Source organism: Amphiura filiformis, chromosome 8 (genome assembly GCF_039555335.1).
Source record: "Amphiura filiformis chromosome 8, Afil_fr2py, whole genome shotgun sequence".
NCBI classification, from domain to species: Eukaryota; Metazoa; Echinodermata; class Ophiuroidea; order Amphilepidida; family Amphiuridae; genus Amphiura; species Amphiura filiformis.
In genome coordinates this window covers 2060311-2082236 of record NC_092635.1, presented here as the reverse complement: position 1 = coordinate 2082236, position 21926 = coordinate 2060311, and the positions used below count along the sequence as shown (strand labels likewise).

General features: G+C 38.0%; 1 protein-coding gene across 1 annotated transcript in view; it reads left to right on the top strand.

Moving 5' to 3' along the window:
- The first annotated feature begins 8 nt into the window (after positions 1-8).
- Positions 9-21926, top strand: part of LOC140158501 (inhibitor of nuclear factor kappa-B kinase subunit alpha-like) — a 37988-nt gene continuing 16070 nt past the window's right edge. The window contains exons 1-9 of the mRNA XM_072181602.1: positions 9-143; positions 6181-6306; positions 8855-9067; positions 10764-10922; positions 12155-12244; positions 14782-14906; positions 15735-15793; positions 17222-17270; positions 17933-18065. Of these exons, the coding sequence (XP_072037703.1) occupies positions 6205-6306; positions 8855-9067; positions 10764-10922; positions 12155-12244; positions 14782-14906; positions 15735-15793; positions 17222-17270; positions 17933-18065 (930 nt within the window). The 5' untranslated portion in view covers positions 9-143; positions 6181-6204. The remainder of the gene's footprint in view (positions 144-6180; positions 6307-8854; positions 9068-10763; positions 10923-12154; positions 12245-14781; positions 14907-15734; positions 15794-17221; positions 17271-17932; positions 18066-21926) is intronic.

Below are 21926 nucleotides of genomic sequence, written 5' to 3'. Positions count from 1 at the left end.
TTTGCAATTATTTTGTCAACGAAGTTTGGAAATTTGGGGAAATCCCGCATCCCGCAAATGACATCATCGTACAACAATGTTCATCGGTTGACCGTTCAGAGATGATCATCGTGAATTAGGAGATCCTATTTGCATCAAAAAAAGTAAGATTCCACGTATTTGTTGGGGTAAATTTCTTCACGTAAACCTAATTTTACTGTAAGCTTATCTTTGCACGTACACCCCCACACACGCAAGTCACTGCAACCAATGGCAATGCTGGCTGGGGTGAGCCTGTGCTGTGTGTGTGTGACCCCCACACACATGACACACAAAGAAAGCTAGTGACAAACACACAAAAAGATTATTATTATATAGATTAAAAATGATAATGAGCCTAGCTCAGTTCGGTCCTGTAAAGCTGTAGCCGGATAGCCCCAGGGGGGTCACTCCCACCCATTGTGGCCTGTACACCGTCCACGATAATGAAAACGCGTAAAAAGGGTCGTTTTCCGTGGGTAGGCACGATACGCGCGTATCGCGTTTAGGGTGTCAAAAACATGAAAAATTGGAAAAAAGGGTAGCAAAATTGCAATTTCTAAATACGCTGAAATGAAATTTAGGGTATGAAATTTGATGTTAGGAATGAAATCCCTGTTTAGGGTGTCGTTTTAGCCAAGGGTTAAATCCTTGTTTAGGGTGCTTTTCAAAAGTTGATTATCGCGGATGGTGTACAGGCCACAATGGGAGTGACCCCCCGGGCGGATAGCCTCCACTCCGTATGAAGGCTACAGCAGTGTTGATCGAGAAATCTATCTACTATCCACGACGACACGATAGTTAATGTGTGGATAGAAGATAGAGATTGCTAGTATAACACGGTCAGTCATCGTGGCGTCTTCAGTTTTAAAACGCAGCAAAACAATTTTTTAGATTGTCCAGTTTGGCTTCAATTTTATAGCTTGGCTAACATATTTATGTAATTAGCTTAGCTGAAGTGTTTTCTTACTTTTAACCGGAAATACAGGCGCTGAAGTATTAATTCCGACCATATTATGAGTCCGTTTAATTCTGCAACCTTGCTTGATCAATGATATTTTGACAATTGCCAACTGCGTCGGTGATTTAAAGATTTCAGAAAGTCCAATGCCGGGCAAATCAATCCATCTCCCGATTTGCAACGGTTGACTTGTCATTGCAAACTGATGGTGATACCCTTCCGGTTCTTGAACATGTGAGCCCAGCACTACACGTGTTGATCACCTATTTACAATGGGGACTGTGCGATGTCTGGCGATCACTCGAGAAAAATTGGCACAAAATGACGTTTTTCGTGAGTAAAGTCATGATGAATTGATGAAGGAGTATAGTATATCCAGGCTGGACACATCACACTACCGTGTGATGTGTCCAGTTCGTCGCCGAACTTACATATAAGATGGAGAGCTTAGCATAACGGCCTGCCTATTTACGCTTCCTGAAAACACTCTTGCACATAACATACAAAACCACAAATTCACTAACTTCAACTTGCACTACCGACACCATGAAAAATATTTTAATTATTACCGATCCTTCAGAATACTTGCAAATATTGGCAGTTTCATAAAATCCTGCTGCTGAAAATCGTAAATTCCACAATCTTCTGTCAGATCCAGGTCAGTAATCACAGGTGGGCGAATCTACCAGCGTGACAAGACCAGAGATAATAAAAAGGATGAGAGGCCACGCCGGACAAATAGCTAGCCTGAGTGGCAAGCGTCGTCGCTGGCCAGATCTTCTACGGTCGTGTATGATGAGTAGAGACCATAGAGCCCTATATAGGGCTCTGTGGAAGAAACAGTTCCTAATTTTGAAGCCATGGATAATATATTCATTTATACGAGAACCATATTTTTGTACCAATCACAGAACAGAATTTCACTTACTCACAGCTGTCAATCATTCTTGTGAAACGTAAGCTCCGCCTAGTATCAAGGTCTTCTTCTGCGCATTGGTTGTGCGCATTAACTAGCCTCCAGCACAAATCCTGTGCACACGATCAGGTTGGATGGGCGGTTTACGCCTGGTTTACACAACAGGAACTGCGATGCATCCTAAACTGGATCGTTTCCGTGTATTCGCATTGCATGGTGGGTAATCGCCTGCCAATTTGCGTAGCTCCACGTTCACAACAGTTTAAAATCAACACAGGTAAATCCATATAAAAATTAACATGGACACCAAATTGACATAGCTTATGTAATTCAAATAATAAAATAATAAAATGTAATATTATCATGATAGATGCACGTTTTATTAAAACTTGAAAAGATTATTAAGTCCAATAATTTGTTTGTGTTAGCTTGCACGAGTCACAAAATGGCGACCCATCACGCATTTTCTGCATGTGCCGACATTAGTAACTCATAGTGACTGTCCTCAAACTAGCGCCAGTGTGTCTCAGGCCTGATAACGACCCCAGGTAATTTTATGCAGAAAGTTTTCTTGCGAACAGCTGCAGGTGACAATTAAACAATGAACACGGCTTGTTTATGTACATGCGTGGGGAGGCTTGTACGTCAGCTGACGTGTTTTGGGCGTGGGCCGGCGTAAAATAGTGTCGTGTTTCTTCATGAGAGATGCCGGCGATGTCCGGTTTGTTGTGGGCTATTTGATTTACAGGTATGTCGGTTCGTCATAGGGTAGAAATGATAGCTGTACAATTTGTATAACATACAGTTTAACATAGGCCTAAACATTTATGGGCACAAATCGACCTTCCGTATTATCATGGAGGTATATAAATAAATGGAGAATGATCGCCAGAATTCTAATCTCTTAAGTGGAGATTATCCGATTACCTCTATTCATTGAGTCACCAAACTTGAATGACTAGCCACTTCAGCCAAGCTATTGATCTCCACGATGGTTATGAGACTCTACCATGGTTCATTGATCGTCACTCCCAAAATTTCCTCATAGGAATTGACCCTACATTGACCCGTGCGGAAGGCTTGTAAAAGAGACTGTATAATGACGTCAGCTAGTCAATTAGCTGTTCAAAGTCGCCAGTTTTGATAGCTTATAGTTTCAATGTATGATTGTGCGAAAACCCGATGAAATTTGGATGTTCTGTTCTCAAGTTATGAAACTGTTTTCAACACTAGTTGTGCCGTAACTTGACAAATATACTTAGTTTTCATGTTCATATATTAAGCTTTTAAGGGGTCTGAGGGAGTTCAAATATAGTGCAAATGAAAGCAAAACGTTTTTACCTTCCGATTGTGAAAAAATTATGTTGGGCCAATTTGGGCCAATTGAGTTAAGAGCGAGTAAAATTTACGGAAGTACTTGAATTCAGCTAAAATCTTTTCATCATCATTAAACTTCTCATTTTATAATAAATAATTATCAGTATTTAGGCCTAAATGATTATTAATATTATTAGGGGCCATCATTTTCTTTGGAGGGGGTTCCAAATAGGCCTATACCGGGGGGTCATAACTTTTGGAAAGAAAAATAGGGGTCATAGCCTAATTTAATTTTTCAAGAATCATGACCAAAATGTAGGGGGTCACAATATGACCACAGATATAGGCCTACAGATAGGGTGTTTATTTTATTAAAAAAGACTGATTTCAATGCATTTTTTTGGCGAAAATGACATTTTGATATTAAATTCTCTGAAACATGAGCACTTTCCAATAAACATTATAAGTAACTGCATTTTGCACCCCATTGAAATAAATGACCAGTGAAACAGACTTAACAATGTAATCAGCTTAGCATAATCAATATCCCCTGAAATTGCCTATTCAACAATAATTGGTCATAACCAACGTAGTACAAAAGATGCTTGGCTAGATCATTCTCCATTTATTTATATACCTCCATGGTATTATGCACAAGTATGTGGAAGTGGCAGGCATAGGAGTATAGCACATGGTGTCACTAATATGACAAGAATAATATCCTCATATTTTTGAGACAATAATTAACTTGAGGAAGAAGTTTTTATTCATATGCATGATATTGGGACCCAGTGTTCGAAATAAGCACTTATCCTCTTGTCCTCTTGTCCAAAAATCACCGGGGACAACCATATTGAGCTATGTACTTATCCCCTGGATAATCACTAAATATTACCTCTAAAATCATGACACATTTTGGGGACAACCAAAATGTTTTGAGGACAAGCAGAATTTATGCTTTAGTTGACCTCGGGACAACCTCCATATTTTCCTTATTTTGGACACTGTTGGGACCTGTATGCCAACCGTGTACATGTACCAAACAAGGTACGTTACATGAGCGCAAATCCTTCCACGTTCTAACTTTCGTATCACAAGCTATCGGTTGTTCATGCAAAAGTTAGAAATTTTCGAACAACAGCAGTGCCATTGTAGCTGAAATGAAATTCTTAGTCAGTGGGAGTGGTCTAGTTCGTAGACACATTTCTGATTGGACAATCGCATGATTTCGGATGCCATCTATTAGGCCGTAGACGACCCCACGTCATCATGCGTCTTGATAATGCGTAACACGCGTGTAGAGGTGCGGCGTATGTATCGCGCTGGATGCGTGACTAGTGCGGAATACGCGAACGCAGCTAGCAGTACGCGCAACAGAATACGTGAAGTTGTAAACAAGTTTCGTTCATTTTATAATGAGGGAGTTTTTATGACGGTAATTTAGTTTTTGCTTTAAAAATTGTGTACAGTTATTAAAATAATATTTAACTGACTAAGAATGAGAATAAACGATAGGAATTTTAATTTTGCCTATCCTCTACCTACATGTATGATAGGCGACAGGCAGGTCCAATATTTTTATCGTAGTGGATACGGCTGCGCCGGCATCCACTACTCAAAATATTGGACCTGCCTGTCGCCTATCACACGGTAGAGGATAGGCAAAATAAAAATTCCTATCGCTTATTCTCTAATTCCTCTGACTTGCTTAGCCCGAGCAGAGTGAGATGTAAGTGTGGCTCACGCATGCAATATGCAGGATGGTAAAGCGAGTCTCTCTCGCAACTATAAAGTAATGGTCGTTTTTTACTCTGTTCAAAACATGACATGTACAGCCCCCGAAATCATGGGCGAAATGGTCTACTTTTAGTGCACCTCAAGTCCGAAACAGTTTAGTCATTGTTAAAAATGCGATCCCCAACCCTTTGCTTATCTTTGGACGAATTTGCTCAGTCTCTCCGTGTCGAAGAATGCCCAGGACTTGCCCGGTACAAACACAGACATGGCCACATTGCTTCAGTCCCGTTAATGAACATTTCTACCGTATTCACGTTGGCGTCACAATGATAGTCTCCTACACAACCAGATTGTGTCGGTCTGACGCTCGTCAATCCTAACAAACCTGTGGTATACAGTCTGGCCTGAGACTAATTTATACACAGTTGTATTCGATGACGTATCAGCCATTCGTAAGCCTTGTTCATGTCCGTTTAGCTGCACTGCTCATGCGTCATACCGATCAGCGGCAAGCGACATGAAAGTATGAAACCAGCATTAGCTCCGCGATTTTGCCCATGTGCGTTCTGCTCGTGAAAAAAATTGCCTTTTGTTCAATGTTTATCAAACAAAATTTTCGATAACGGGTCATACTAGGATTCGGCGAGGACTACAATTTTGTCATCCTTGTCTGTTTACAAACAGAGAGGAAGACGGACCTGTCCAAAACTGTTCCATTTGTCCAAACACTCAAGTATCATCAGGACGGTCCACAATATAGTGATTTGTGCACCATGAATAGGAGTTTAAAAAGCTGAAAATGCTTCTTTTGTCCAGTTGCTATCAAGATTTTGAAGCAAACCAGTTCAGGCCCAGAACACGATCATCAAAGAAAACAAATTTTGTTCTGGCCCTGATAAATTCGGACTACACACTCATCAATATTCCAACTAATATAAACGGAATTGCAAATGAAGATCAGGATTGCATTAAAATTTACTAGTCCTTACAAATGTACTTTCATAATTCTTATTTCTTAGGGTTAGGATTAGGGTTAGAGTTAGGATTAGATTACACGAAATAATTACATGAAGGATCGACCACATCCAATGATATAACATGGGCATAATCAGGAGAGAGTCTACCCCAATTACTCAAATACAATACCATTAATTGTCATACAGGAGTATAAATTCATTACTGGTTTGTCCTAATAACTTGCTGTTCTTTTTTATTATTATTAATCTTGCAGATTGATGGTAATCACAACGTAACCATGGAAAATCAGAATGCTGTCAATAAGAGAAGGGGAGCCTGGGTTCTCACAAAAGTTTTGGGATCTGGTGGTTTTGGTCAAGTGACGCTATGGGAACATGAGGTAAGAGAGACTCATGGAACTACATTGTTGGTGCAAAATAATACCGGATACCTTAATTTATTGTCTGCACAAAATATGGATGGCAACTTACTGTTATTCCCATAGACTACTAAAATACAGACTATTTTCCAACAGTCAAAGTCCCTGTACTGTATGCTGGGAATTCACACTATATATATTCATGAGGGCTGATTCTTTGATCATGTGTGTATAACAATCACGCCAGCATTGCGTGCCTGCGTTGTGTCTCTTTGTGTTTACACAAAAGACCGTAAAAGTATGCAGTATGTGCATAGCTGTTTTGCCTGTCGCATTCCCGGGGTCACATTTCATGGAACGATCGGCCCTCATTATCGGGTGATCGGATTATCGGATGAATATGCGGAATGTGTATATTTTTACATTTTATTATTATTTGTATCATATTTTAGATATATAAATAACCTGTGTTTATACTTGCTCTATACGCAAACAAACACACATAATACTGGAAGTATGCCCACATACTTGCATGCAAATGAAAACAGTAAACGGAAGATACATTTTCAATAGCCTGTTTCAATCGTAGACCAATTAGGCAAGGCCTATGTAGAACTATAGCACCAGGTTCCAAACAACGGTTCCTATGCTCACAACGATTAAACTTTTGATATCAAATTTGGTATCAACCTTCAAGGAAAGTGAATAGAAAATTATGATATAAATTATTTTGCCATAAACTCATCAGACTCTGATTAAATAGGTATGGAACTAGCGGTGGCTCTTTGGCTGTGTTTACATGTACAGTAATACAGGCCCTGAGGTTTGATATTAAAGCTTGAATACACAATTATCTCAACTAAGTCAAGTGGCTAAGATTTGTGAATGCTGATAAATAGAGGACAGCATGGATGTTTGGATGATTGTCGGAATGGTATCTCACATACCGTATTCGTTCCAATAAGCAGTCCCATACCCCAATAAGCACCCACCCAAGCCCTGGTATTTTCAATTTGCTATTAGGGTACCATTAATGTTGAAGTGATAGATGTTGATACAGTGAAATAGCTTGAGGATTTGAAGTCTTGTATAAACTTGCAAAATTCACAGTGGCGTAGACCTTTTCGCAACAGATTAAGTTTATGGTACAAATGCGCGTGAAGCGCGTGGAAAATTTTGCTATTTTGTAGCTAAACTGATTAAATATAGTGCAAAAGTGGAATAAATGCGCGCAAAGCGCACAAAAATTTGCACTTTTGGGACTAAAAATTCATGAGCAAATATAAGGTTAATTTGGTCAGAAACCGATATTCAGGTGTCAACATTGGGGGGATGATTGTATGGTCCACCTCCCCCCCCCCTGGCAAAATATGGGGGGGGGTAATCCCCCCGATCTACGCCTATGGCAATACATTTACTGCATCAGAAAAGCTACTAGAACATCTTGGGGCCTTATTATAACGTAGGTATCGTAAATTTGTCTCTAATAAACGGCCCTTATGAAAAAATTAGGTAAACCAGGTAAAAGATAAGCGCCCACTCAAAATGATTCTGTAAAGGGCCCTGGGCGCTTATTGGAATGAATATGGTACATGTAGTATTAGTTTCATATCAGCAACTGATGGGGGCACTCAACAAGTCTAAAAGATAAAATGTTTGCTACATTAGAAATGTCAAGAGGCAAAAATAAAGTATAAGAATGGCGAGCTTATTATTGTAGCTCTGTAATAACATCTTCATTTAAGTATAAGTCTTGAGGCTACATTTGCACCCACACAATTAAGTGTAGAATTCTTTAGGTATTGGTCATTCTGGAGATCTTTGACTAATGTATATGTCCGACCTACATATTATGTAATTGTGGGTGAAAAGTGATATGTCTACTTCAACAATAATAACAACTTCAACATTTTTGTAATTGTGTTAGCTGTATAAAAACATCTTAATAAGTATTCAAAAGGTTTGAGGCTACTTTTGCACCCACACAATGATATTGGTTGTCTTGAGATCTTTGATTCTAAGTACATATCCGACCTATGTTATATAAGTTTGGGTGAAAAGTGATATGTATACTTCAACAATGATAACAACATTAACAACAACAACAATAATCAATAATAGCAATGGAAGATTGGCATAATTATTGTGGTTGCTCTATAAAAGCATCTTCATTATATGTAAGTGTAGAATTCATACATGTAGATTGGAGATACTTACACATGTCTTTAACCACAAAGCTGAAAAGTAGACCCACATTATAAAAGAGAAATATAGTTGACCTGTCTGATCATGTTAAAAAGTAGCATATAGGACTTGAATTAATAATTTATGATACGTCTGGCAAGATGTCACAAGACAATTCATTTGCTTTTTGATTTGTTTCAAAACATACATTTCTATTACCACTAAACTTTAAATAAATTTTATTCATTTGCTTTTTTTATTGTTTCAAAACATGTTTTATGATTGAGCAAATGTTGTCAATACTTATTGTCATAACACAAAACATATAGGCTAAATAACAACATTGTCATAACAAATAGAGCTTTTTTGTTCTTGCCTGTTTCAGAAACAGCGTGGGGAGAAGATAGCCATTAAACAGTGCCGTGTGATACTAGATGCCAAGAACTGCAAAAGATGGACCATGGAAATTGATATCATGAAGAGACTTGATAACACTTTTGTTTGTAGATCCATGGATGTTCCGCTAGATCTACAGGCCCCCTCTGGAGACATTCCTGTGTTAGGAATGGAGTATTGTGTGGGTGGAGACCTCAGAAAGGTATTTGTCCAGTTTGTTTTGTTTTGTTTGGTTTTTGATTTTTTTAAAAACTTTTTTGATCACAGTGCTAGGGAACTAACACAGTCCATATTAAAGCTAACACTGAACATGGTTTTTGGCCATTTGAAAGGAAAGAAGGAACAAAAAAGGAGAGAAGATGAACAAAGAGGTTACTTGGCAGCTCGGGATTTGAACATTAGACCACTTGGTGCCACACACAAGATCACCCACTTGTAGCCACAGGGGATTCGCTGGCCCAGCCAGCAATTTCCTGAGTATGTATGACTTTGGCTGATTGTGTCATGGTATCATGTGCAATGCATGCATGCGCAGTGGTTTTCTTTGAAGTTTTGTAAGATTTTATAGACGAATCCGACAAGCCACATTCCTACACCTCACTGGCAGCCATAGCTGGGGGCCATCCATCCATTTTACGTGACGCCAGTATCATAGATGTGCAGCGTTTACCACTCCCATGATGCGGCGCAAGTGCTACGCGCTCCGATGCGCTCAAGATAGTGGGTGTCTTGGATCGCAATCCAAACGAACTAAGCTAGTTTGGTGCGGATGGCCCCCAGCTATGACCAACTTAATCCTGGCCATCACTTGGCTTGTCGGATTCATCTATAGAGTTAGGGTTAATGTATGATCTTTCAAAGGTGCAATATCCACATTCCATATATTTGCAAACATGAATATATCTGCAGTGGTATATGAGCTGCTTGAGCTGGGCCTGATTTGGGCATGATCACATTATTGTTCAAAGCCACTCTTTTGAAAATTCAATTCAATTCAATTCAAGAAACATTTATTTCACAACTTCAAAAATACATAGTATAAATGACAAATGCCATAATTTTCAAACCAATTACATACAAAGCAAAGTAGTGAATCCGATCACAAGCCCACTGATGACAGTCAAATGCGATCAAACAACCTATTAAAAGGCAAGAGACAGGACAAGAGTGGGCCTGAGACAAGATTAAAAGGGGCATCAATAAAAAAAACCTAAAATAAAGTTGTGGGGCAACACGCGAGGAGCAAGTGGGTGCGGGTTGCCGGCAAACAGTACAAACGAAAATACAAATACAAACAGGACAAGACAAGACATTACAAAAAAATAAGATGTGAACAGGAGTCAAAGAATAATTCCTGGTAAACCGGTTTAGAAAGCAAATTGCTCTTAAAATGATGTTTGAAGGAGCTTGTGGATGTGGCATTTTGGATGGAAATGGGAATGGAGTTCCAAATGTTAACTCCATGCACTTTAATCGAGTTAGCAGCAAGGTTAGAACGAACACGAGGCGGATAGAAATTATCCACACGCCTTGTATTATGACTATGAATTGTAGCACTATATTGAAAATAGTTGTCAAAAAGTGCAGGAAGCAAGCAATTGTGAGCTTTGAACATAAAAATAGCTGTATAAAGTTCATTTATATCATCCAGACGGAGAGTTTTAAGATTGGCAAACAAAGGCCCAGTATGTGCTCGAAAATCAGCATTGGTGATATATCTGATTGCACGTTTCTGAAGTCTAAATATGAATTTCCCATTGAAAATGGAGTGACCTCAACAGGTGTATGGAGCTCCATACCCAAATAATTTCAACATTCGATTCTGAGATCATAATTTCAACATAGTACTTTTATTAGCTATAAATCAATTATTTTTTCATTTTATTTGTTATGATTAGGTATTGCTTAAAGCAGAGAATGCTTGTGGTCTGAAGCAGTCTGAAGTGCTAGATGTAGCCAAACACACCGCCAGTGGAGTGGAATATCTTCACTCTAATCGGATCATACACAGGGATTTGAAACCAGAAAACATTGTCATTCAGCAAGAAGACGGAAGAGTAAGTACATGTAATATGTGTGGGTGTTTGGATACTGTGTGGGTGGATGGGTGACCAACCTTATATAAGCCTCGTCATCCACTTTATCACATCAAGATTTTGGTATCAGAAGAAAGCTCATATTTTTCTTATAACCCTAGGTACAATTTTAAGCCTAACAAATGTTTGCATTAGATGTAGTGCCTCATCACTTAGGCCAAAAAAAGAAAAGATTGTTTGCTTGTCCTCCACCGACCGACCCTAATCTGGAATATATCTGGAAAAAAGGTGTTTTTGTTTTACTGTACAAATGAATACCGACCCTAATTTTGGAAATTCCAGAAAAAGGTTTTTTTCTTTCAACATTTTTGAATCCTGAAAAGTTTTTTTTACAGTTTCTACACACTTCTAAACTGTGTTAAAACATGAATGAAGTTGGATACAGTAGAGAAATATCCCAATTCACAACTATTTGGGCTATTTATTAAGCTAATTAAGGGTACAGTCATGTTTTGGCTATGACCTTTAAAAAAAATATTTAAAAAAATTCCTGACTGACCGACCGACCCAATTCTGAAAAAGTTGTGGAGGACAAGCAAACAATCTTTTTTTTTTGTGGCCTTATGTGATACACTTAATGCTTCTAATATCCAAACCGCTGGGTAAATTGAACTCAAATTGGAATTAAATGATCAATAGAAACTTGTGATAGGCCTCCAATGTTGGAAACACCATATGAAAATATAGGAACACCCACCTTTAACTTGAAAATCACTATTTCCTGTCAGATCTAAAACAGAATTGAGATGTCTACACTTTTAAATCAAAGGCTAAAAACACCATGTGTTTAAAGCAAAGAAGGTATTAAAAAGACTAGTTTGCGTATGATGTCCTGTCAACCAGACCAAAAAATGCTGTACTGCACAGGCCAGCAACCAATCACGTTGCGCCTTTGCCCTGACGTCAGACGCATACTAGTCTTTTTAATTTGGTCTTCAATTATACCATTCAGATGAATATACCAATCATAATCTGTTCTACATACATGATGATTTTAGTGCTGACGGAGTGATGGTCATTTAATTGATGCCATATCCAGCCTTTGTGGAATACCCTTGCTTATAAGCTTCTCACTGCCCAAATCATAGGCAACTATTAAAGTGATTGCAGATCTTTCCATAGACAAACATCCTGTGTGTTCATAGTATTTTATTCCTAACCTCTTTATTTTGCTAAATATTTTATCATTTCAGAAATTGTATAAATTAATAGATCTGGGTTATGCCAAAGAGTTGGACCAAGGAAGTGTAGCTAGTACATTTGTAGGAACACTTCAATATCTGGTAAGAAAGCCTGATACATCTTACAATAAAAATTAATTAACCCTATATACAGGCATATGAGTTTTTAGACTTAAGCCTGAATTCAGGCTTTTTTGGTCAAAATTAACACACTTTCTTTAAATTTCACCCTGTTTTTGGCCTTTTTAGCCTAATTTCACATTCCTTTTCAGGCTTTTTCAAACTTTTCAGGTTTTTTCATGGATGATCATTCTCATTCCTGTATGGTAGTTTGTTTTATGCCTCCACCGCGAGGCATACTGTTTTTGCAATGTCCGTGCTTCCGTCCTTCCGTCTTTCCGTCCTTCCGTGCTTCCGTCCGGATGCCATATCTCGGACATGGATGGGCGGATTGACTTCAGATTTTCAGGATAGGTGGGTCATGGTCAAAAACTCTGGCTACTTTTTTTTGGGTGAGGTTCAAGGTCATATACTGAGGTAAAAGGTCATTTGAGGTCAGGGGGCTCATTTTCCTTATTTACCTCTTTCCTCAGATACTAGGGGTCGCATGTTCCTCAAACTTAGTGGGTGGGTGCATCTTGACCCCAGGCAGAACAAGTTTGTATTGGTTAGTGGGTCAAGGTCACCTGAGGTCATGCAGGGGTCATTTGAGGTCAAATTAGCAAAAACTGTCATATGGCCATGAAACTTGGTAGGTATAGTCAACATTTAGAGCCGATTTTTTGGAAGGTCATTTGGGGTCACCCAGGGGTCATCTGAGGTCAAGTTAGTAAAAACTGTCGTATGGGAATGAAACTTGGTGGGTACAGTCAACATTTAGAGCCAAATTTTTGGAAGGTCATTTTGGGGTCACCAGGGGTCATCTGAGGTCAAATTAGTAGAAACTATCTTATGGGCATGAAACTTGGTGGGTACAGTCAACATTTAGAGCCAAATTTTTGGGAGGTCATTTTGGGGTCACCAGGGGTTATTTGAGGTCACATTAAATAAAACTATTATATGGGCATGAAACTTAGTGAGTACAGTCAACATTTAGAGCAAAATTTTTTGGACATCATTTTGGGGTCACCCAGGGGTCATCTGAGGTCAAATTAGTAAAAACTGTTGGATGAGCATAAAACGTATTGGTACCGTGTTGGGTACAGTCAACATTTAGAGCCAAATTTTTGGAAGGTCATTTTGGGGTCACCAGGGGTCATCTGAGGTCAAATTAGTTTGAACTATCATATGGGCATGAAACTTGGTGAGTAGGGCCTACAGTCACATTTAGAGCCAAATTTTTGGGAGGTCATTTTGGGGTCATCCGAGGTCACCCAGCTTTGTATCAACTTGTGAGTATGTGCCACATCACTCCCTTTGGTGGAGGCATCACGGTCGACGCTTTGCGTCGAAAACCGCGACATCCGAGAACCGCGGTCCATCTAGTTTCATACAGCTTTTACCCCTGAAACAACTCACCACATCCACGTTGCATAATATTTCTTAATTGCCAGAAACCCTGTATGTGCAAGACTGACCAAAACTTGATTTTTTTTTTTTTCAAAACTCAAGGTGATCCTGGCACTTGATAGTTGCATAATAGTTCATTTAATAGACAGGCAGATCCAATATTTTGAGTAGTGGATGCCGGCGCACATTCTTAGTCAGTTAAATATTACTTTTTAAAATAACTAAACACTGTTTTATTCTGCAAAATAATGTTTTACGAGCAAAGCGAAAGGAAAACAAATTTACCCATGGCGAGAAATGGACGATCCCTATTGTGTTTGTCGATCCGGGTACGGTCATGCTAGCTCTCTGCTGTGTGTGTTGTGGTGTTGGCATGGGGATCAATAGGTGACATCGATTTTGTAAACATCTACATGTAGTGCGCGATTGAGTTTGTGAGTCATTTATGATTTATGATTTACAAAATCTTTGTGTCCTTGTCCTTTTTGGCTTTCTCGGTCTGAGGGTAAATAAAGTTATTGTCATGAAAACCCCCCTTTTTTGAAATGTTACGCTCTATATACTCACGCTTGGTCAAGCGTCTTCCGAGACGACACGATTGCTGCCATCTACCATGTGATAGATGGCATGCAGAAACCAATGGAATTCAGCGCTAACAAGCTGAACCATAGCCACTGACTAAGAATAATACTTACAAACTCAAGAATAATACTTACAAACTCAAATTGCGTCTTCCGAGACGACACGGACACTGTCTCTGTTGGTTTTTGTCCCATTTGGCTCTCCATACTTTGCCTGCTGTTATGGTTTTTTCACACCTGTCCCAACCCACTTAAGCCTCCACTGTTATTCAGATTTCTTTTATTTTTTGCTGTTATAATCAATGCTCCAGTCAATGCAGCTTTTTATCTTCATTTCATCATTTTTTGATCAGAGCTGGTCTCCACTATACTGAGAGCAGGTTTCTTATTTTATCCCTTGAGAAAGAAAAGTTTTGTCTTTTCGAAACGTCGGGTTTTTAACTTTGTTTATATGTCTTATGTTATTCCCCCATTGGATGTTGTGTCATATTTTCCCTGTTTTTAATTAAACTCAAGTTAATATTTTTTTTGTCAAATTTTTTCTTTCAGGCACCTGAGTTATATGCTTCACGTGACTACACAGTGACTGTAGACTTTTGGAGTCTTGGTACAGTCATCTTTGAATGCATCACAGGGAAGAGACCATTCCTACCAAGCCTCCCCCCTGTTCAATGGTATGTTCCTTTCAATCTACAGGCCTGTACTATCAATGATATGGTCTTTAAAATTAAAGATTGTCAAACCTTCAGTGAATTGGTTTGTTTCTTTGAATCTGCAGAATATTCTGGTAAACCTTCTTTGCTTGTACATTCAGTTATAAATCAGAGAAAATATCTTACCCTTCCCAGAGTCATGTGTAACATGGCGCATCACCTCATTACATTGCACATGTTCCCTTTGTTTTCATGTTGAGCATGTGTTGATAGTCAAGATATAATCTTTTCCAAGATCTGTATGTGCTCTATTCATTGAGGTACTTTTTGGCACTTGATAGCAAATCAGGACAGAACATTTAAATATGAGAAATGCATTATGGGAAGCGTAAGATATCTTCTTTGGTTTTAAATCTGCATTCACAATTCCCTGCAATCAAATTGTAAGCACTTCATATTCATTCCAAACATCCCTGTAATCAAACTTATTTGTAAAGCAACTTGATATTCAACGCACATAAAGTTTCACAACATGATAAATTCAATAACAATAACATGAATGATAATTAATTAATGACATTTTATAGTGTCTATGTTATTTTGTTCCTTCTTGTAACTTTGTGTGGATGAGCTTAGATACATTTTAGGAAGTTCCTTGTTCCTTCATTGTGGGTTTTTTCAATTTCATGACAGAATGCTGCTGCCAACATTATTATTGTATTCATTTTATGTATGTCCCAAGCAAATATGTAAAGAAACACACCGAAAAAACAACTACCAGTATGCAAAGAATACTTATTATGCAAAATAAATCCGATTATGTATGTCTTATGTTGTAACATATTTCAGGCATGGGACTGTTAGCCAGAAGAAAGATAGTCAAATAACAGCATATGAAAGTCCAAACGGTAAGTTTTAAGAATTTGTTCAATAGATTTGGCAAAATTGTACGACACCAAATTTGGCAGCCAACTTCACCAATCAAGTTGGTTAGGTTCATGCTAGTTTATTCATTTTGATGTGGTGGTTGTGATACATGTTCAAATACTTTCATGATATGCTGTTAAAATCATTGGAGACAAACTTTGCATACAAATCATCACCCTGTCTCTGTTGGTTGAAGTAGTTTTAGTCTCTTCATAATATCAATTTATTAGAGATGCACCATTTGATTTTCAGTGAGGGTATATGGGAGTTTGAGTCAGGCAGAATTTTTTGGGCCTGCCAAAGACTGCAAGATTTTTTCTTTGCTGGCTTTGGCCATGAAATCTTTTTATTTTCAATTTTATGTGCCAGGAAAGTCCCTTCCAGAAAGCTAAAATTCAAGAGCATCTGAGGGATCTGCCCCCAGCAACCCCACAGTGGCCCTAAGTCAGGCCGTCTGGGCCCACCTGTCACATGCTGTGCTTAATTTGTGCGCTCACATTTGATAATGGCACTTCAGGTTCATTTCATTTCACACAGTGGCACTTCAAAATATCTATTTGAGAATGCCTGAGCTGCACATTTATACCTGGACAAATGTTTCAAACAAAATCTGCAAAACATAGTAGTTGTTGTTGCCAATTCTGATTAATTCAGTAAGAAAACTTCCTGCAGACCAGGATGTGGTTTGTATTGTTGTGTCTCATTTTAATCGCTGGTAATCATGCTGTCTGCTTTCCACTCTACTGCACATGGCTTGTATATGTCATGAATGAAATCATATCATAATTTAAGAAATATACACTTAAATATTGCTTTTTTTTGTATGATATTGAATACCTGGGAATATGTGATATGTCAACAAGCAATGAGTCAGCTATCAACTCTGTACAGAGTAATTTCTGAATAAAATAGTTATTGTCTGTATCAGTCTGTATATTACTAGTATCACTTTGATACAAGGGCATTATAGTAGTTTGATAAGACGGTACCGTATTCAATACTTGGTAAAATCAAAGCATAGATTTTGCATGCTCCATTGCAATCACAACCCTTTCCTCTGAGTATAACACAGTGTAAAGCTCTGTTCATGAAAGAAGATCGCCTGTTCATTTTGCAGAAGCATTTTTGTGTTTCAATTTTGTTACTTATTTATATTTTTAAACATTTAATTATTTAATTAAACAACAATTAATTGCTTTTAAGACTTGTATTCCCCTGACTTGTAAAATAGCTTAAAATATGTACATTGTACATTTATCTATATTTTTGTAATCCACCAAAAACTAAATTTCAACAAAAATGACATATACAACCTTTTTTCACTCACTCAATGATCATTGTAACTGAAAAATCAAAATCAAAATGGAATCAATAGGTTTTTACCCATAGTTTTTTTTCTTTGTTTGTAGGTGAGATGATATTTTCAGAGCATCTTTTATCACCCAACCATCTTTCAAGGTAAGATAGTTACTGCTTATTCCAAATGTTTATATACTGCGCCAATAAAGTATCCTAACACTTGGATAAATAATCATAATTTCAAAACTGAACAATATTGGGGTAAATTTGTTTTTTTAAAAGATGCACTATCTAATCTTTTTTTTTTTTTTTTTTTTTTTACGACATGGCATAACTGGGCATTAACAGCAGAGACAAATAAATCATTTAGAAGCTGCTGACGAGGATGCACCCAGAAAGCGATTAACCTCCTGCTAAAGCTGGCCCTCGATCTAATGGCTGGAATTTGGGCAGGTAGAGAATTCCATAATTGGGCTGTAGATGGTAGAAATGATCTTTCATGGCTGACAAGGTTTGATCTTGGGACTTCCACTGCTAGGTCATGGGATCTCACAGACCGTCGCAACCTGGGGTCATGGACATGGATGTCTGGCATCAGCTGGCATAACAACTCAGGGGCCTCCTTGTAAAACATACGATGGAAGAGGGTGGCTGCTCCAACTGCCCTGCGGTGTACATTTAGACATCACATTGAATCCAATGTGACCTCAAGAAGTAAAGTTACAAGCAATTGAATAGACGAAGGTACAGTTTTAAAAGACTCATAAATTTACAGACTCACATCTGTCTAAAAAATTAATGAAGAATAATTTTTTCCACAGGCCGTATCAGAACCTGTTTGAATACTGGTTAAAATACATGTTGCTATGGGATTCTACATCAAGAGGAGGAGGTCCAGATGACAAGAAGAGACCAAAATGTTTTGGAATACTGGATAGAATAATAGAGTGTAAGGTAGGTTAGTAATAAGTAAGGTTGAACCAAGGCAGTTAAGCTAGTGCCCCATGTCATTAATTACGCCTCCCATTTCTCACAAACTGCTTAACCAGCAACCAGAAAAGTACTGGTACCGCACAAGGCTCCCGCTAGCCTTCAAAATCTTCAAATGACACTCCTATTACTTTGTGCAGGTTCCCTTTGTTTTCATGTCGAGAATAGACTGACTAAAATATTGTCATGACCTTCAAGGTCAGATTTTGAATGCTCCCATTGTATTATAGTAGGGTAACTTCCTGTGTCACCCACAAAATCGTCACTCAAACTGTTTCTACTGAGAATGTTACCGCTTATTCACTACTTTCCGCATTTGCTCTGTAGAAACACGCTGTTTGTCACTATCGACCCATGTTACACTAGATAGCAAATCAATGCAGGAAATTGTAATTGAAGATATGGATTGTGGGATGGAAGTGTAAGCTATCTTCTCTGTGATTTGGGTATGCTATTTCAGGATGATGTGATTCCATTTTATTGAGATCAGAGATTGGATCCATTGTGTACTTGTACCTGTATGCTATTTCAGGATGATGTGATTCCATTTTATTGAGATCAGAGATTGGATCCATTGTGTACTTGTACCTGTATGCTATTTCAGGATGATGTGATTCCATTTTATTGAGATCAGAGATTGGATCCATTGTGTACTTGTACCTGTATGCTATTTCAGGATGATGTGATTCCATTTTATTGAGATCAGAGATTGGATCCATTGTGTACTTGTACCTGTATGCTATTTCAGGATGATGTGATTCCATTTTATTGAGATCAGAGATTGGATCCATTGTGTACTTGTACCTGTATGCTATTTCAGGATGATGTGATTCCATTTTATTGAGATCAAAGATTGGATCCATTGTGTACTTGTACCTGTATGCTATTTCAGGATGATGTGATTCCATTTTATTGAGATCAGAGATTGGATCCATTGTGTACTTGTACCTGTATGCTATTTCAGGATGATGTGATTCCATTTGATTGAGATCAGAGATTGGATCCATTGTGCACTTGTACCTGTATGCTATTTCAGGATGATGTGATTCCATTTTATTGAGATCAGAGATTGGATCCATTGTGTACTTGTACCTGTATGCTATTTCAGGATGATGTGATTCCATTTTATTGAGATCAGAGATTGGATCCATTGTGTACTTGTACCTGTATGCTATTTCAGGATGATGTGATTCCATTTTATTGAGATCAGAGATTGGATCCATTGTGTACTTGTACCTGTATGCTATTTCAGGATAATGTGATTCCATTTTATTGAGATCAGAGATTGGATCCATTGTGTACTTGTACCTGTATGCTATTTCAGGATGATGTGATTCCATTTTATTGAGATCAGAGATTGGATCCATTGTGTACTTGTACCTGTATGCTATTTCAGGATGATGTGATTCCATTTTATTGAGATCAGAGATTGGATCCATTGTGTACTTGTACCTGTATGCTATTTCAGGATGATGTGATTCCATTTTATTGAGATCAGAGATTGGATCCATTGTGTACTTGTACCTGTATGCTATTTCAGGATGATGTGATCCCATTTTATTGAGATCAGAGATTGGATCCATTGTGTACTTGTACCTGTATGCTATTTCAGGATGATGTGATCCCATTTTATTGAGATCAGAGATTGGATCCATTGTGTACTTGTACCTGTATGCTATTTCAGGATGATGTGATTCCATTTTATTGAGATCAGAGATTGGATCCATTGTGTACTTGTACCTGTATGCTATTTCAGGATGATGTGATTCCATTTTATTGAGATCAGAGATTGGATCCATTGTGTACTTGTACCTGTATGCTATTTCAGGATGATGTGATTCCATTTTATTGAGATCAGAGATTGGATCCATTGTGTACTTGTACCTGTATGCTATTTCAGGATGATGTGATTCCAGTTTATTGAGATCAGAGATTGGATCCATTGTGTACTTGTACCTGTATGCTATTTCAGGATGATGTGATTCCATTTTATTGAGATCAGAGATTGGATCCACTGTGTACTTGTACCTGTATGCTATTTCAGGATAATGTGATTCCATTTTATTGAGATCAGAGATTGGATCCATTGTGTACTTGTACCTGTATGCTATTTCAGGATGATGTGATTCCATTTTATTGAGATCAGAGATTGGATCCATTGTGTACTTGTACCTGTATGCTATTTCAGGATGATGTGATTCCATTTTATTGAGATCAGAGATTGGATCCATTGTGTACTTGTACCTGTATGCTATTTCAGGATGATGTGATTCCATTTTATTGAGATCAGAGATTGGATCCATTGTGTACTTGTACCTGTATGCTATTTCAGGATGATGTGATTCCATTTTATTGAGATCAGAGATTGGATCCATTGTGTACTTGTACCTGTATGCTATTTCAGGATGATGTGATTCCATTTTATTGAGATCAGAGATTGGATCCATTGTGCACTTGTACCTGTATGCTATTTCAGGATGATGTGATTCCATTTTATTGAGATCAGAGATTGGATCCATTGTGCACTTGTACCTGTATGCTATTTCAGGATAATGTGATTCCATTTTATTGAGATCAGAGATTGGATCCATTGTGCACTTGTACCTGTATGCTATTTCAGGATAATGTGATTCCATTTTATTGAGATCAGAGATTTGATCCATTGTGTACTTGTACCTGTATGCTATTTCAGGATGATGTGATTCCATTTTATTGAGATCAGAGATTGGATCCATTGTGCACTTGTACCTGTATGCTATTTCAGGATAATGTGATTCCATTTTATTGAGATCAGAGATTGGATCCATTGTGCACTTGTACCTGTATGCTATTTCAGGATGATGTGATCCCAGTTTATTGAGATCAGAGATTGGATCCATTGTGCACTTGTACCTGTATGCTATTTCAGGATGATGTGATCCCAGTTTATTGAGATCAGAGATTGGATCCATTGTGTACTTGTACCTGTATGCTATTTCAGGATGATGTGATTCCATTTTATTGAGATCAGAGATTGGATCCATTGTGTACTTGTACCTGTATGCTATTTCAGGATGATGTGATTCCATTTTATTGAGATCAGAGATTGGATCCATTGTGTACTTGTACCTGTATGCTATTTCAGGATAATGTGATTCCATTTTATTGAGATCAGACATTGGATCCATTGTGTACTTGTACCTGTATGCTATTTCAGGATGATGTGATTCCATTTTATTGAGATCAGAGATTGGATCCATTGTGTACTTGTACCTGTATGCTATTTCAGGATGATGTGATTCCATTTTATTGAGATCAGAGATTGGATCCATTGTGTACTTGTACCTGTATGCTATTTCAGGATGATGTGATTCCATTTTATTGAGATCAGAGATTGGATCCATTGTGTACTTGTACCTGTATGCTATTTCAGGATGATGTGATTCCATTTTATTGAGATCAGAGATTGGATCCATTGTGTACTTGTACCTGTATGCTATTTCAGGATAATGTGATTCCATTTTATTGAGATCAGAGATTGGATCCATTGTGTACTTGTACCTGTATGCTATTTCAGGATGATGTGATTCCATTTTATTGAGATCAGAGATTGGATCCATTGTGTACTTGTACCTGTATGCTATTTCAGGATGATGTGATTCCATTTTATTGAGATCAGAGATTGGATCCATTGTGTACTTGTACCTGTATGCTATTTCAGGATGATGTGATTCCATTTTATTGAGATCAGAGATTGGATCCATTGTGTACTTGTACCTGTATGCTATTTCAGGATGATGTGATTCCATTTTATTGAGATCAGACATTGGATCCATTGTGTACTTG